This window comes from Lampetra planeri, chromosome 13 (genome assembly GCF_965212315.1).
Source record: "Lampetra planeri chromosome 13, kcLamPlan1.2.h2, whole genome shotgun sequence".
Taxonomy (NCBI): domain Eukaryota; kingdom Metazoa; phylum Chordata; class Hyperoartia; order Petromyzontiformes; family Petromyzontidae; genus Lampetra; species Lampetra planeri.
In genome coordinates this window covers 3,497,411-3,515,620 of record NC_136119.1, presented here as the reverse complement: position 1 = coordinate 3,515,620, position 18,210 = coordinate 3,497,411, and the positions used below count along the sequence as shown (strand labels likewise).

The window sequence follows — 18,210 nt, the reverse complement described above, 5'->3', positions numbered from 1 at the left end:
GTTTTCATTTACCATTTTGAGATTAAATTTATTGATCAAACCTATGTCACATTCAGCTAAATTCCTAACCATTAGTATGAAACTGGTAAAAAAAAAAGCGTTCCTGTACAGCACATATAATAACATTACAAAAATGATTAGTATATTGCTAATAAAAGCAATTCATTCCATTTATTGCTTAAAATGAAAAGGCCAAATGGGGAGACGATCCAGAAGTGATCGCTACAGACTAACTGGCTCCCGTTCAGAAGGGCTGCATATCATGCTGTATTTTGTTAAAGGCCAAGGCACCACTCTGCATTACAGTGCATCTATTCCTCATATGGGAGAAAAATCATTATGCCAGGAGCTTGTGATTCTTGTAGATACACAAAATCGATGAAGAACGGTGATGGTCAACCACATACTGTGTACAAAACAGCACTGGGAATAATAACAATGTCATGAAAACATTAAGATGGTTTCTAAAATAAAACCTGGTTAGGCAGTAAAGTTCTTCCATGAGGTTTTCCAAATCATAGAGTAGTAGCCCTGTAACTATGAGGTCTGCATAACTTGTGCTTATAGCTGACCACTGGCCAAAAATTGCACTAAGTATTGTACGCTGAGGAATAAATCAATTCATTCAGATAAAAATAGTCACCTGGAAAGACATCTTACTTGTGCTATTCTGCACTGCACCCTGAGAAGTTTGTGCGGAGCGGGGCGATGGTGCACTCGTAGCGAGCGTGCTCAGAACGCGGGCGAGCCGACCTCCGCAGCTGCTTGGCGGCATGACTGAGCTGGAAGGCAGCATCAGGATGCGTCTTCTCGGGCAACAGCGAACACTCCCGCTCCAGCAGCTCCGCTACGCCGGTCAGCAGGTCCTGGAAGCCGAATGCCAGGGCAGCCTTGCGCAGACGGTTCAATTCCTGCACATGTCACAGCACAAACGCGATGGTTTACTCCGGCGTCCTGGTAAGGAAAATTCCATCGGGATAGTAAATTGCCTCGTGTTATCCTCACCTTGTAGAAGGTTTGTGTTTTTTCTGGAAGTTTCCTGGCATTTCTCAGAATCTTTTGCACATCCGTCTGTTGGAAGAAAAAAAATATCAAACTTGACCTATCCATGAACTTAATTGTATCCAACAATGACATTCTAATCCCCAATTTCAATGCATTCAGTATGGTGACACCGATGCTAATGAAGTGAATGTTACATGTAGGCTCACCTGGAGGCCACCTTGCTTAATCCACACCACGACGTTTTGAGCATAGCTGCGCTTTGTGGCCGGGATCATGGGAAATGGTGTCCGAGTGTCATCCTCCCCATACGGGTTTTCTGCGAAATCTGAAAACAAGACACGTATCTAACCACAGAGCCGTCACAGCAGTGAGGCAGTAATACTTATCTAATTATCCTGATACAATTTGTGTAAAAATGAACTGCACACCAGAGATGGGGCCCAGCTGTGTGAATTTCCCCAGCCATGGTAAGGTATCAAAGCCAGGTTCAAAAACGGACATCATCAGGTTCGACTTCTTTTTGCTGTCAGCTTGCGAGTATAGCATCCCGAACCATGCCGGCCTGGACAAACAAGCAATTAACACAACACAACATACAAGCATCATTGGGAAAATACGGTTGGTTGTTGAACCTAAATCCTAACCATCCAAAGCTGTGATATTTTAGCCATTAGATGTCTTATTGATAATCCTTTCAAAGTTTTTTTTAAATGTTCATTCAACCATCTAAGGACACTTGTTTTTAGAAAAAAATTAAATAAGCCCAAAACAATTACCTACAAATCTTAACATTCAGCATACAAATGCCTAGTTGTGTAAATATTTTAGGCAAAATTATCCATTAAATACATTAAGGGAACTTTTATGTGGAACATTAGGAATGGAGCACTCTTTTAATAAGTCCTTATGTGCTGTGCAGTACAATAATGCACGTGTGTACACCAGCATGTGATGACTGAGTTGGGCCTGTGGGGGGGCTGGCAGGTATAATGATTAACCGGATGTCTACACCAGTCACGTGGTTAATGGCGACTCGGTGAAGATTGCTGTGTGTGACACGTGCTGTTGCATTCTACAGGTAAATGACCCAAAGGTTGTTTTGGTCGTCATAGAAATGTTCAAGACTTGTTCTAGACTTCAAGCTTGGCTTTGAATTGTTAGTTTGTGATATATTCAATTGGAGGGGTTTTAGCACTGTGCATTGTAAAGGATGACATACTGTAGTTAACATTTGTAATTCTTAATTCTCTAACCATAATACTGTTTAGTCTATAACCATGCCCATGCACCCAGAGTATGACAACTTGCATTGCTATTGAGAATAGAACACATGTACAGTAGTAAGTTGTACAATGGTGACAAATACAGTAAGTATACTGTACACATACAGTATAGATAATGGGTGTAAGATACGGATATAAGTGGATGGTATAGATAGACATACAGCTTAGGATTAAAGTAATATTCGAATAGTGAAGTGCAAATGTGATTGTCAAAGACAAAGATGGTTTGTCAGTAGTAGAAGTGGGTTTAAGAGAAAACTGTTAATGAATAACCGGACGTGGACACAAGTCACGTGGTTAATGGCGACTCGGTGAAGAATTGCTGTTTGTGACACACGTGCTGTTGTTGCATTCTACAGATTAACCACAATAAATGTGTTTGCCCTCGATTTGGAGCACCTGCCCAACGTCCTTCATTTTGAGTGTGCAACATTTATATTTGTAAAAAATGTCATGGAGGCCCTCTTAATAGGCTGGCTTTCCAGCTTGTTTTTGACTTGACAACTCACCCAAGTTGCACCAAGGCCACCATGCCTTCCACCTTGAGGCTACCGTGCAGGAGGACACAGAAAGACGGCCTCTTGCCAGCGTTCTGAGCACTTGGGTCTTCATCAGTTTCCTCTACGCCACCTGCCCCACCATCCTCTGACTCTGCAGTTTGGAGAATTTCAGTTTGTCCTCTGTAAATGCTGAATCAAACACTGTTGCAGTTTACCACAATTTTAAATTGAAAACACCATATTTATCAAACTAAAACCTAAAATGTATTACGAAATGTGATCCCATATTGCACACTCCGATTACAGTACCACATTTAATCTGTATGTATGTTATAAACAGCAATACATATCTTCCTATAATTTAAAAGTTTCGAAAAATGCCTTCAATGCCATACATGTAACCACAGAAGTGGTTATAACTGGTCTGCATTACTTTTAATCCAATAATATTTATGTATTCTGTAATTGCCAAGTGCATCAGCAGCCCAAGTCCAGACGCCCACCTTTACTGTGTCCAATTGGCAGCACCAGGTGTCGAGAGATAACGGGAGGGCTGCACACATCGTTAATGTCCAGGAAGCCCACAATCTGTATTTCTGAAAGAAAAGAAAACAATGGAACGCATTTAAATTACCATGAAAACCATGAAGAAACTAAATGGCGAGGTCACTTATATACAGTTGATCATCGATTATCTGGCTTCCAACGTTATCCGGCGGTCCTGGGCTAAACCGGCAAAACCGCACCAAAGGCTGTAACCAGTCCGGCGATCTGCACCATGTGCTTGACTTCAGTGTCAAATATTACATGCAGTACATTATACACTGCATACAACTTAATGAAAACACTGCATGTATAGACATGTTTCATGTCTAATAACTGCAGTAATACAAACAAAATATGCAGTGCAATCCAGCAAAAAGTGCGTGTAAATCAGCGTTGGCATCAGTCCTGCAATCGTCAAACACATGTTGAGACAAGAGCGTAGTACGAACATCACCCCATGCAGAGCCTTTGAGATTGGAGTGGTAAGTACGGTACAGTAAATACAGCAACTCCTTTTCATTCTTAATCAACTCGAGAAAAATAGGCATACAGCTTTATATATATTGAGAATGATCTCCCTCTTTGCACTCAATTTGGCATGCAACCTTTCTAAACTGCTCAAGTATGTATTGACTGAAATAAGCCATTTTGTAGAAAAGATACATGTGAAGAAGATAATGTTTGTAACAAGTGAATAATACATCAGCTGGCTCACCAGGCAGGATGTTCCTTGTATCTCCCTCTTCTTCCTGAAGGACTGGCTCTGGGCGTGGAAAAAGCTGCGCTTCTGATGCCAGGTGACCGCACTTCACAACCGTGTGGAATGATGAATATCCCTGCTCTATCAATTTGCTGTCAGCACACAGATATTCATGTTTGTACAATAGTATGTTTTCCCCCTGGAAAACGTTAGGGACCTCTTTTATTTGAGTAAGGTCCTCAAAAATGGAAGTGGAATACATTTTGAAATAACCTAATTTATAACCGTATAGATTATCCAGGTGTCAATTAAAATAGATGTACAGTCAATTCAATATTACTCTATGCACAGAATACAAGCAATCTACAGTGAAAAAAATTAATTCAACCATTTTATAAAACAATTACTAGAATTCGATGCACTCATTGAATATTATAGCTTTATAACTTTGTTTTAAACGTTCCCTTTTGTACGCCAATTTTTTTCACAATTGCTCGTGGAATTTCTCTTTTTAAAAAATAAAAATATGCTTTTGTTACGGGATATCCATGCACTCAATAATTCAAGCAGTAAAATGGCAGGCTGCCCTTTGGATGCTGTTATTTCTGCATTTTCACAAAAAAGTATTCATCACTAAAAAAGATTCCAAAAAACACATCTGCTTAAATAAATGGATCCAATGATTCTGCAGTGTCTAATGTAAGTGGCAGTAAGAGTGCAAGTCATTCATATATCAGCCAACGTGTAGAGTAATGGCTGCACCAAAAATATAACAGCCTATTATATCACACCTTTGTAAATTAAAAAACATGAGGTCCCAGGCATTTTACAGCCAATTATGGAGGAGTTTAAGTACCTCGGGGTCTCTTTTGCGAGTGATGGTAAGTGGGAGCAGGAGATCGGCCGGCGGATCACTGCGGCGTCTGCAGCGTTGCAGGCACTACCGTTCCATGGTAATGAAGCAGGAGCTGAGTTTTCAAACAAAACTCTCTTGGTTTACAGGTCGTTCTACGTTCCCACCCTCGCCTATGGTCATAAGCTTTGGGTAATGACCGAAAGGATGAGATCGCGGGTACAAGGGGCCAAAATGAGGTTTCTCCGTAGGGTTGCCGAGTTCACTCTCTGTGATCGGGTGAGGAGCTCGGTAATCCGGGAGAGCTTCAGTCGAGCCGCTGCTCCTCCACATCGAGAGGAGCCAGCTGAGGTGGTTTGGGCACTTGGTAAGGATGCCCCCTGATAGACTTCCCCTGGAACTCTACTGGGCACGTCCCACTGGGTGAAGACCCCGGGGCTGGGACACGCTGGCAGAACTATGTCGCTCAGCTGGCCTGGGAACGCCTGGGAATTCCCCATGAAGAGCTCGAGTCTTTCGCCAGAAAAAGGGAGGTCAATACTGCCCTTAACATGCTGCCACCGCGACCCTCACCAGGACAAGCGGACTGAGAAACGAACGACCGATAATAAACATAATGCTTACCTGAACATGACCTGCATGTTCTTGGTGGAAAGGGGACCCTCCATGTAAAACACTTTGCCGTGCCCACCATTCCGATCCACCAACCATTGTAAGTTTTCCAGACAGCCCTGGGCCAGCTGCACAAAATAAAAGATGAGATCAGAATCTAAGAGGTGATGTCTTATTATGATGGCACCCACCTGTAATACAGCACTTTGGAGTGAAACTGCCAACCCAAGGACGTAGTGGTCATCTCCTGGCTTGCCAGGATATGGCAGTACATAAAGTTAATTTATATCTGCATTTCATCGGCATGCACGGGTTTTCTCCTGCATGCATAAACACTCACGAATGCAGTTGGCCAAACATCCCGATATAGAACCAGAGCTTGGGCAATTGTTACGACCAATTCTGGCTCCTTCCCGCTTGTCTGTAGCTTCACGCGCCTTTGCAAAAACTGTGCGTGACATATACTACAGCGCTGAGAAGTAGTTTGCATGAACATTGATATTTTATCGTAACTACATTTGTTTACCTAGAAAGGCCTCACCGAGGCTCAAGATTATCTTTTAAGGGAGTAATGTTGATATTTATGTAATCCTAATGGAATAATTTTAAGGTAATATTTCAGCATTTAGATGTTTGGCCAATACCAGATATATTGTATGTTTATTTTAGCTATGGAAAGAAACCTATGCAGAACAGGGAGAGAATATACAAACTCCACACACGAAGGCACCCGAATCAGGAATCAAACTCAGAAACTCCTTGCTGTGAGACACAAGTGTTAGCACTGCAGCGCCCTGCCGCCGACATAATTATCCTGGGTCAAATGTGTCCACCTTATAGTAAAATAATTCTAACTATACAGTGCTAATTACATCATAAAACAAGGTTGCTACCCTATCCCAATGGAAATCATTTTCACAGCATTTACATAACTAGCGCATTTTTGCAGCTGACAATGGTGACAAAAAAAACTTCAGCATGCACATGGTTTTACACCACTTGATTTTAGACAAGTGTTAGCTTACGCATCCAATAAGATTTACTTTTGTTCTTACACGGTCTATATACTGCTCACCTCCTCCAGGGTGGCAATACACATTACGTATAGCTTAGAGGGGAAGGGAAATGGGAGGGGGAAGGCACGATCGTCACCGCGCTGTCCCAGAGAGGCCAATGACTGCCTCAGGGAGCCCTTGCCAATACCCATGCAGCCATCTGTCACCAACACCACCTGTTCGCCACACACAATAGCATAATCTCACACACTGCATATCATGGGCACTTCACATTACATGTTTTTATGCTGAAAACGAAATAAAATAACTTGAGCACAGCAACATTTAGCTTGCAGTTTAATCTTTAATAACAAATTAATAGATACCAGATAAAAGGGGGAAAACCTATTCTCAAATTCATAGAGTTTTACAATAACACAATCCCAAAATTAACCTTGGTGCATGTGTCACAAAAATGTAACCAGATGTTATCATCACCTGGCAGATGCTACCAACTCCCCACTCTTCCTGCACGATTGTGCTCACGGTTTTAAGTGCAGCCTCTAAACACGTTTTGTCTTGGTCTTCGACTGTGCTCAGTCCCTCCTGAAAAGTATCACACGCATAGTTATTTCACATCTGCAATCAAGGGTACTTTTCACTCATCTCATACATTAGTAATGTTTAGTACCAAGCATGTAGACCAATATTGCAACAACAACAAAAGCCACAATTAAACCATCCAAACGTACTTGCAGGGAGCTGTAGTCTCGTGTAAATGGTACAATCAGTCTGCAGACGGAGGAAAAGGCGAGGAGGGAGGTAAACTCAAGCCGGTAGTGTGTGGCCAGGTGATCCAGCAGAATGCGGACACCGTGGGCTGCCAGATGCTTCCTCTGCTGCTCTTCCTCAGCACCCACACCAGGCCCGTTGGTGCCACCGGATGGCCGCACCATCGACAGCGATGTATCCAGGAGCACCGCGGTCGGCATTTTGACTCGGCTGTGGCAACTGCACAAAGACGATTAGCACGGCTGGCTATGTACGGTGCGAAAGACATTCAACATACACGCATATGAAGATAAAGAACCACCGTATAGCCTTAACAGGCATTGGGGCAAGTGCTGTTAGCGAGCAACGATGAAGCTGGCACAGCACATGAGGGGGTAGGTGGCCAGCACCTCACCCAGCCGCCCTCGTTTCACCAGGGGGAAATATTTACACACTGCACCGGGTACTCATTTGAGGAAGAGTATACTTAGGGGAGGCCCAGGACGGTTCAGAATAATCGTCACTGGTGCTGGCTGTGAGTGGGTATCGAACTCGGGTCGCCGGTTTCGTGGTGTAGCACACTAACCGCGACACTACTGGCAAGTCAACAATACACCAACTGACACACGAATTTGCAATATGGAGCACTGTAGAATTATCCAACTTTTTATAACATCCCATGGTCTGCAGTGCTTAATGCCATTGAAAGATGATCACACGTGTGTTAATATCAAGTGTCCTGCATGCTGCATATACAATGCAGTATGTACATATAAAAACATTAATACCGAGAAGCATTTTATCTATTTGTTGACCCAAGTGACCCATAAACCTCAAAGGCCATACTTATCAAGTCCGTTCAGCCGGAGACAGTGCGTACCACCCTCTTTGCGTTATTGCTCTGAGACTGCGTTCCCCGTCCTGACCAATTGTAATCGGTTAAAGACGCCGCACTGCTCGTCGTGATTTAATTATACATTTACATTGCTCACGTGGGGACTGCGACATTCTCCTAATTCACCCACCCTCTTGCATGAGGCAAGTCCATATTTTTGGGGAATTTTGCAATGCACAAGGATGATGCCGTGCTAGTAAATGGATGTAACAGGCAGGGACGAGAAAACATCTTTGTCTAAACAGCAGAGCAGTGAAGCCTTCTCCCCACCGAACGACTTTTCTCATCTCACACAAATACACGAGGGGGTTTCGAGTGACATGTTTATCACGATGTGTTATAATGATGCTGGTCCTCACACACAAGTGCAAATTTCGCATTCGCTGACTTATTTGTACCACGGACGGCACTCGCCAGCTGGTGCTCATAATACATCACTCACGATGGTGACACGAACAATGTTTCATTCTGACAATGATATCGATGCTTAACATCCTTGACATCACTATATTGACGATCATATTCCGGTGACCAAGATTATTATGATCGTGGTCATGGCGATGTTGATCACAATGATGATCAATGCTGTTGATCACATACTAATAATAATTTCTAACGTCTTTAATATGTATTTTACAAAAGAGGCAGTCTATATTTTAAGCGACAGCTTGGCGACACCACGGATTAACCAAGTGGCCTAACGTATGTGAATGTTCAATATTTTATTTCATTTGGCAAATATGGTCAGGAATCAGACGCAATGTCGAGGTCTGCTCGCCACGACGAGAAGGCTTCAAGGACGGAATTCGTCGAGTGTTGCTGTCGAGTGTTGCTAGTTCGGATTGAATGGCCACAAGCGCACGAGTGTGGCTCGTCTTTGAATTGTATCTATGTATCTCTAGGAGTATTTCGTATCGCTGGGAGCCTCTATGTAGTATGTTGAACTTCGTTCGCACCGTACGTAGCCAAACCGTTCTAATCGGGGGTGCGGGCGAAAGGCAACTACACATAAAAATCAGTTGGAAAGAAATTAGTTAATGTATCTCTATGGTATCTCTATGGGTTTCCTTTATGATCCATAGTTTGGGTTGCATGTCCACAATCGCACTCCGATGGCCTGTATTTTAATGTTTTTATTTATGAAGGAGATGTACTTGTGAATAATGCATCAATTTATTTCGCGACCAATATCCATAACAAAGGTACTCAGATTGTAAATGTTGTGGCTTGGCTCTCCAACACACCGGTTAGTGCTGTACTAGTTACACTACAATACACTACACTATACACTAGTATAATACACTATACACTAGTATAATACACTATACACTACACTATACACTACACACTAGTGCTGTACTATTGACGAATTGGCCACGTTCTGTTTACGTGACAATCCTTACTAGTTGGCTGTGTCGGGTGGTGGTGGCGGGTTTTCACGACACATTTATATATTTACGCGATCGAACCCCCCCAAAAAAAACTCTATTATGAATAATGCATCAGTACGTTAATATTAGCAATACAATTAAACACCATGAGGGTTCCATGAGGGTTTAATTACACAACAGGGGAAAGTTGAATTGATGTTATATTTTTATTATTTCCCTTCTACGTGACTTTACCGAAAGAACCAAGAAGAAGATGCCGGTAGTTAAATTAATCACCAAGATAGTTGAATTAAACACCAAGGGCTGAATTAAGCACTAAGAGCGAGTTGAATTAAGCACCAATATAGTTGAATTAAGCACAAAGAAAGATGAATTACTCACCAATAGAGTTTAATTAAACACCAATATAGCAGAATTAAACACCAATAGAGTTGAATTAAACACGAAGAGAGAGAGAGAGTTAATTGAACACGACGAGTCTGCTCCAGCGCCTTGCTGCGGCATCGGCCACCAACTCACCGCTTTAAACTCCTCTCGGCGCTCTCTCTCGCCGCGGCTAAGTCGAGGGGGAAACTGCGACCATCTTAGCACGAACAAACAACAACAATAGAGACGCGCCACGCAACTTTCGACGTCGTTTAACGCGACGTTCCAAGCCGCTGCTGCCGTAGTCGTCGTGGGGCCTGGCCCACAGGGGGGCCCACGGTGGTGGTGGCTACAGGCCGGGCCGCGTGACCTCTAACCCCGCCCCATACCACGTGGGGCAGCCCCCCCCCATACCACGTGGGGCAGCTCCCCCCTCCCCCCTGGGGGGTTGAAGGCGCGGACGCGATGTCAGTCGCCGAGGTTTTTAACCTCCAGATGGTGTGTGTGTGTGTGGCGTTATCAATCGATTTGTGAATCTGACGTTCATGCGTGTCATTCACGTGCGGGGTTGTTGTTGTTGTTAATACGGCAAAGCCACTCACTGAGTTTTATGGCTCTTTTTGTTGTTGTTTTTAAAGAGGGTCATGTTTTTTGTTTGATGTTTATCCAGCCAGCTGATTTTTTTTGAGTGCGTGCGTGTACACTGTTGTGGGAGGACCTTGGGGTTAACTCGGTCTCAAATGATTACCTGGTGCGATGTGTGTGGTCAACATCGCCACTGGGGAGACAAAGGCGGCCGGGCGTGGTGCTGGCCACCCACCCCCTCGTGTGCCACAGTGCCGGCCTTCATAGGTGCTCGCTAACAGCACTTGCCCCAACAGTCTGTTAGAGGCTATACGGGGAACCTTTGTCTTTGTGTCGGGAGAAATCCCACGACGAGATGAGATCACTCAAATGTCTGCACAGATGGATTCATTAATGTATCCCCTGGACAACTTTAGCTTCGCCGGGCTTGGGAGTTTCAGCGCGACCCCTTGACCCTTACCTCCAGTGCTAACACTGCAATATTTTGCTGTCTTTTCTTGGATTTTCTGTTTGCTAATAGTCACATATTCACTTTAAGATGTTTTCTTGTTCTTGTTTTTTGTTTGTTGCGGTTGCACCCGATTCAAGAGCCGAATGGCTCACAGGGCTATACCTAATAAATTAACTTGAACTTGCAAGCGTGAACCTGCACTCATAACTTTAGAATTCTTTAAAGTGTTTATTAATTTACAAACCGCTGTAATGACTCTCCGGCACGTGTTATTCCATAGGAACGTGGAATTTTTCATTTAAAAAAAACAGCACACATTCTGTAACCTCAATGGCACACCGTGTCACATATCTCTGTTTTACTGGTAGGAACCTCCTGGTTACACCAGCCTACAGGGGATTATTGTGTCCGTCCGTCGTGCATAAAAAAATGGGAGGGGTGGGGCTAGGTGGGGAGGAGAGGGTGGTGAGGGGCTGGGTGGGGAGTGGGAGGGGTGGGGCTGGGTGGGGAGGGGCTGGGTGGGGCTGGGTGGGGTGTGGGGCTGGGTGGGGAGGGGCTGGTCACCCCGTGGTGCCCTTATAAAACTCAACGTTTAACCTACTCACGCCGGCTTGTGCCCGCCCTCACAGTCGGGCATATTTGCGGAATACACCACGCCGCCGTTGACCCTGGCCATTGACCGAGCAACCCAACGTTCCTACCAGCTCCCTCCGCAGGAATGTGTTTCTAATGGTCGCGGTAAACGTCGCGTACAATTATCAACGTGTTACCACCGGATTTCACACCAAGGTTGCCCTTGCTTTGTGCAAGACTTGCAGCTGCAACACAAAGCGCCTACAGCAAAACATCGTCGATTCGGTTGTGCCACGTCTGTTCGGTCGATAGAGGGCACTTGAACTCCGCTGTGTCGCTCTGTGCCAATGACTCCGGCTGCGTTTATGAAAGACTTTAATGTTCTACGGGTTTAAAGCGTGTTGTGTGAATCGATAGAAACTATTTCCCGCCCAATTTTTAAATCGAAAAGCGAACACGCCGGATATTATCGTGTCCTTGTATAATGATTTTAAATAGGTATAGCACACAGAAGCCGACTTAACACTCTGTTTTTATGGACTTAGACGTTAATATGCGAATGAAAACTTACAAAAACAGAAGATTCTGTATTTTCAGATGAAAGGCGATGCTTGTTCATCACAAACGAATGTGAAAGCAAAGGGAGAGCATGTTTTAATCATTTACCTGACCCGCAATGGATGAATTTTGATGGAAAATTGGTAATTTGAAAGGTGTGATTGAAAATGCACACGTTAATGTTGACCTATCCTTGACCCCAAAAACATACGTGGTGTTTTTTTGTTCGACGATTCTAAAAACATCCCATAATTTTAAACGAATAATTTTCTCGAAATGTTGGTACTCGGAATTATACATTTGATTTAAAAAAAATTGATTATTAGTTTCATATTCTTGGTTCTAAATGTATTAGTTTCATGTTTTGGTTTAACACATGCTGCAATTAGACGGCCTTCATATATGTTTTCAATGTTCCTGTGGAAATTTGAAGACACAAATATAGCTTGAAGCCTTTTGTCAATCCACTGCTGGACTAAGGCCACCCCACGCCACGTAAAATTGACAACCTTGACCCCAATAATAATGATTATTCTAATTGAAAACTGTGTTGTGCGTGTTTATATTCTACAATAACCAGTCCATAAAATAAAACAATAACACTTTAATAAATCCGTTTATAGGCTTTTCGAAAGCATTGTATTTTTAGGCAAACCTTGGACGGGTTTCTACTTTCTTCATCTCATCAGCAGTCAGGCCTCTTAAACATATGCTGCTGGATTGCCAGATGCTGGGGAAGAAATCCATTTCCTAACAGTGGGGGGTCTGTTTAGCAGAAAATTGTACATTTGTGGAAAAATACATGAACCCATTATATTCCATCTATGAGCCTATATAAAACCAAATAACATATAAATGTCCTTGCTTGCTTGATGAAAGAGTATGCGAAGGTGTGATGCGGGAAAGCTTGTGTGTGTGTGTCTGTATTATTAGCAGCATATTCTTTCTTGTTTTGTTTCCTCTGAGTCAATAACAGCACACCAGCTAAAGTAGCCGGGAAGATGCCTCATCATCATCCATCCGTGCAGACAGAGGCCAGTAAATCCGTCCATTAATTTATGGGGCACGAATGCAGTCATTACATCACAGTGCGCTGCGACTGCCTCCCCACTCTGTCTCCCTCCCGCACTCCCAACAGCGGCAGTACCAGCATCATGATCATCCCAACCACCCCACCCACTCCCCCACCAACTCCTCCTCCTACCCCACCACCAGCAGCAGCACCACCACCACCCAGCAACCCCAACCCCCTGCCATCCCCCATCCCTCGCCCCCGTGTGATGAAGTGATGATGATGAATCGGCAGGCAGCACGCATCCCACCCGCTATGCATCACGCGCAGACGGAGCGCGTGGAGCAACACGCCGGAGTGGCTGCACGGGAGGAGACCGGGTACGGGCGCGGCTCGGAGCTTCCTGCTGTTCTTGCTCCCTGCTCGCTCCGTCGTGCGGAGCGGCGCACTCACCGCCCGCGACTGTCGGCCAGTGACGGACCCTCGTGCGCGCGGCGCTAAAGAGAATAAGCTTCCTTCTTCATACATATGGAGCATTAATATTCCGGGCGGGTCTCACTGCAGTCGGGAAGGCATCGGGAGCTGTAAGGCAGCGCCCCTCGGTATTCATCTGCGCTCTGGACTTTCCCACCCCACCCACCACCCACCGCCACCACCCCCTTTCGAATTCGTCCGGCACCGCTGGCGCAAAACCCCAACAGCCTTGCGCGGTCCGTCCGTCGTGTCAGTTTTGAGCCAGCAGCAATACCAGCAGCTCCAGCCAGCGCAGCCACCACCCAGCAAAGCCCGTCCTCCCACCCCAGTCCGTCCGTCCTGCCGAGGGACCACAGGCATCGATCTGTCGCCGGGAAGGGCGAGTCAAGGGCGTCTACGTCGCTGCGCGGCTTCTCCATCCCGACCGCTCATCATCATCGTCCCCTCCTCATCGCAGGAGGACGCAGGGGAGACACCAGAAGCCACGCACAGCCACGCAGAGGAGGCACCCCACAGGTACGCGTGCGTGCATGCATGCAGGCGACCAGCCGCACTAACCTTGGGGGGGGGGGGGGTCTCCGACCGGCACGCCGGCACGCACGCAGCCACAAATGCGTAATTGCGCAAGGGAGGATGGCGCGGGCATTTTAATGCGTAATCGTGATAAAGGGCACCCTGTTAATTGGGCGTGCGTGTTGACTGTGTGTGAGTGTGTGCTCGTGCATATGTGTGAGTGTGTGCGTGTTGAGTGCGTGTGGGTGTGTGCGTGTGCATAGTATTTTTGAGTGTGTGCCACACAGCCCGGTCGGTGTGAGTGTGCAGCGGTTAGCGCGCTGCGCTACGAACTCAACGAGCTGAGTTCTAATCCCGCTCACGGCCAACATCGGTGACAAATACCTGTACCGGTCCAGCGCCTCCCATGGGTCGACTCAGCCTCAAATGAGTGCCTGGTGCAGTGTGTAAACATCGCCACTGGGAAGACAAAGGCGGTCGGGCGTGGTACTGGCCACCCACCGCCATGCGTACCGTGCCGGTCTTCATAGTTGCTCGCTGACAGCACTTGCCCCAACACTCTGGTAAGGCTACACGGGAGATCTTTGCCTTTGTGTCACGCAGTCCGGCCGGGCAACGCGAGACGCCTTATTGGTTTGCCTGCGGTCACCTTCGCGGTCCCGATTGAAGGGTATCCCGGGGATGCTTTGGGTTCGGGGTTGGCAGGAGCCAAGGGGGTCCCCCCCCTCCTCTCCCCGTGGGGTGCCGTGCGTGTGCTCTCCCACCGACCTAGAGTGCCCTTGCTTTCTCCTGCTGTGTGTGTGTGTGTTCGTTATGGTGTTCGTGTAGTTCGTGGGGGTTTTACGCAGTGACTCTGTGCGTACGTGTGTGTTTGCAACTGGCTCTGTGTACATAGCGCTATAGATGATGATGATGATGACATACTAATGGCTCGCAGTGTTTCATGCGTAATTATGATAATTATGACGTTATATAAACGACTGTACTATAGAAATTCATTCGAGTATTTTAAGAATAATTCGTATGATTACACTGCGTAGATGATGAGATCAAAATGCACGATGGTGTATTAAGAATAATGGTGGTGATGATGATGACACTGTATAGATGATGATGGTGATACTCAAAAGTATGACAGTGTATATCATTCATCATGAGCGGGATGGTACCACTGTGTATTGATGATGATGGACATGTAAGGATTATGATAATATGGAACACACTGTTCTGACATTGAACATGAAGCTGTGCTTACACACAGCTCAACGTATATATGTAGCACTATAGGTTGATGATGTTTGCATGAAAGTGCATTATTCTGAGCCTACATTGTATTAAAAAAATTGTATACGAATTTACGCACAACTGCGCGCGATCCAATTATATTACTAAAACGCATATGCCCGCTTTCCCCCGGCCTGCTCACTCAACAACACCAATGGCAAAGAGTAAGCGAATACATAACTACAATTTGACAACGCAAGGAAGAGCACGCGCGCGCTTACGCGCACAAAAAAAACAATTCCGGGGGTACCCGAATGTGATGTGACTTTTTCAGAGATGGCAATGCATATGAAGAAAGCGCCCTCTGTCCGGGAATGCGGTGCTCACGGTACAGACTGTGTCGTGTTGGAGGGAGGGGTGTGCCATGTCAATTCGCCGTAGATTTGTGTTGGTCTGGCTAATTGTTGCATTTTTGGCTGTGCCGTCAGTCAAGATTTAAATTTCGATTTAAAGCTTTCGTGACTGCAGGGATTAATATTCTTGGATCTTTCGGTAAAGTCTCCGTGACTTTACCGAAAGAACCAAAAATAACAAACCAGATGTTAATGACTGCATTAACTTTGTACGGGTTTTTTTTATGTTCATTTTAATAATAAAAAAAAGTGCAATGTGGAAATTGTGACGACAAAAGGTGGATGACACAGTAGTAATACAAGACCACAATTTGCCCCAAAAATGTCCCAGGATTACAACGTATTTATTGATTTCTGCACATTATTCACGCTTGTGCTTGATAAAAAGAATAATGATTGGGCGTGATTATTATTGTTATTAATTACGCCCGGCAAATTTACCAGCAATACAATGTTAATGACACAGCAACGTTCTCGGTAAATATCAATAATAATCTGTATTTAAAGCTAGGGGGTATTCTGAGAGCAATCTCGAGATGGAAAATGTATTGCAAATGATGAAGGGGAAACTTGAAAATATATTTTTTAACTTAACCTTTACGAACGAGCAACTTACTTTTTTTCTTCTAAAATTGAGTGTCGATTCTGAGTTGAAAGTAGGGAGGTTTTTGTTTAATCTGGGTTATTTTATTACGCTTCGTAACGAACAGCAGAACCAAATAGACTCCCAAATCAATACGACACCGTGAAGAACAAAAACTAATTAAGATTCTCAAATTTAATGTCCGTGCCCTTATTTTTACGGTGTGATTTTTATTGTTTTCATTATCTGATTTTGTTTTAATTATTAAAACCACACTGATTGATGTTTGTCTCAGACAAATATCGGTACGGTCACACCATCACCCTGGCAGGTACAACTTTAGGATAACCATCTTAACACACAAGAATATAACATGACTACACAAACTAGAACAGCCCTTTATTCAAACCTTTGTGTCGACACTGTATATTACCATTAAGTCTATTTGGAATTGTTTATCTGCACGATAAAATACCCATCAGTTTTAACACTTTAAATTTCTACCCCAAATACACACACACACACCTGTGCTAAGCCTGGCCACCCTCAATGTTTCACCCTCGTGTCGTCCAAAGGGATAATTGATTGCTCATTGTGAGATTAGCTGCCCATGGCTTCCTTACCCAAGAGACCACTTAATACCATTCAATTGAAAGTGTGTGTAAATGTCATTGTGAACAGAGAGAACCGGCTGCCAGAGCAGGCGGCTCCAAACCAGTCCAGGTGGCCGCAAAGATAGGCAGCACTGTGCACACTGTACCGCTTGCCAGAGCGCTAAATTACACGTTCTAAAAGTGCACTGTGCAACTTTGGCCTCCCCTGACAATTACTTACATTTATTGCTCATTCGACATTGCTAAATGCGTTACGAATGTTTTAGTCAATTTACTTTGACGTTATTCTTTTTCCTTGGCAGTTTGACAGTGACAGTGTATGCTATATGTGCCTGCTAATTAAAGTGATGGTCCTGTCCTGCTAAGCTGGGATTGCCAAGAGATCTTATAGGGTACTGTCTGGAGGAGTGGAAATTCAAGTGAATCCCATCATTAATCATCAATTACCCTCTTGTGCCTTCTTGACATCAGACGAGGGCACAGAGTAATGTTTTTTACGGGTCCTGAAAGATCTGAACCACCGATGGGAGCCATCCTCAGGCGAGCATTTCTGACATTGTCGACCGGCAAATGAGTGGAAGTGCTGACCACCACCGCTGTCTCGCCGATTTGTGCTGCGTGTGGATTGCATATATTTTGTTCAGGTAGTTTCACGCGGTCGCTGGTGGAATTCCGGAGGTGATGGCGCACGGGAGGAGGAGGCGGCTGCGGCTGTGCAGGGTGCTTGGCCTCGTGGCAACCCTCCTGGTGGCCACCGTGCTCTCGCTGGCGTACAAGGCAGCCGGCCCACCCGCCACCGTGACCCTCGACTCCAGAGGCAACGGCATTTTCCGCACTCGAGCCCTGCAGGGTTACGAGGGCAAGGCGGCTCCACGCGAAGTACTAAAACCGACGGATGCCTCGTTGAAAAGCAAAAGTGCGAACGTGGTTAAACTCGACGAAAGTGGGAGAAACTCAATAGACGAAGGCGGAAAGGTGTCAAAGAGCGAGGACGGTGCCCCTCATTCCAAACTGCACGGCGACGGATGGGACAGGAAGCCCGCCGGCATGACATCGGACAATAAAGGTCCTCTTAACTCCACGCAGTCGACCAAGGAGATGAACCAAACGGACTCGCACGAGCAACTCGATTACCCGAGGGACTTATTCACCCTGGAGCAGCGGAAGCGCGGTGCCGTGGTGCTGCACATGCTGGGCATGATCTACATGTTCATCGCGCTCGCCATCGTGTGCGACGAGTTCTTCGTGCCGGCGCTCGGCGTCATCACCGAAAAACTCGCCATCTCCGATGAC

At 45.3% G+C, this 18,210-nt stretch overlaps 1 protein-coding gene across 1 annotated transcript; it reads right to left on the bottom strand.

Annotated features, from left to right (window-relative positions):
- Nucleotides 1–7: 7 nt before the first annotated feature.
- Nucleotides 8–10,322, bottom strand: LOC144721933 (integrator complex subunit 14-like). Its single transcript, XM_078599894.1, has 12 exons — nt 10,071–10,322; nt 7,247–7,505; nt 6,993–7,100; nt 6,575–6,730; nt 5,512–5,627; nt 4,050–4,186; nt 3,292–3,384; nt 2,798–2,939; nt 1,434–1,567; nt 1,212–1,330; nt 1,006–1,071; nt 8–911 (listed from the first exon to the last, which is right to left on the bottom strand). The coding sequence occupies exons 2-12, from the start codon at nt 7,484–7,486 to the stop codon at nt 666–668; spliced, it is 1,557 nt and encodes a 518-aa protein (XP_078456020.1). The 5' UTR covers nt 7,487–7,505; nt 10,071–10,322; the 3' UTR covers nt 8–665.
- Between the last annotated feature and the right edge of the window lie 7,888 nt (nt 10,323–18,210).

Excerpts from the sequence above, each read along its gene's own strand:
- LOC144721933 (XM_078599894.1), bottom strand. The coding sequence starts at position 7,486 with ATGCCGACCGCGGTGCTCCTGGATACATCGCTGTCGATGGTGCGGCCA. Across the intron at positions 2,940-3,291 it reads GCCAATTGGACACAGTAAAG|AGTCAGAGGATGGTGGGGCA; the intron begins GTGGGCGTCTGG and ends TCCAAACTGCAG. Across the intron at positions 912-1,005 it reads AAACACAAACCTTCTACAAG|GAATTGAACCGTCTGCGCAA; the intron begins GTGAGGATAACA and ends TGACATGTGCAG.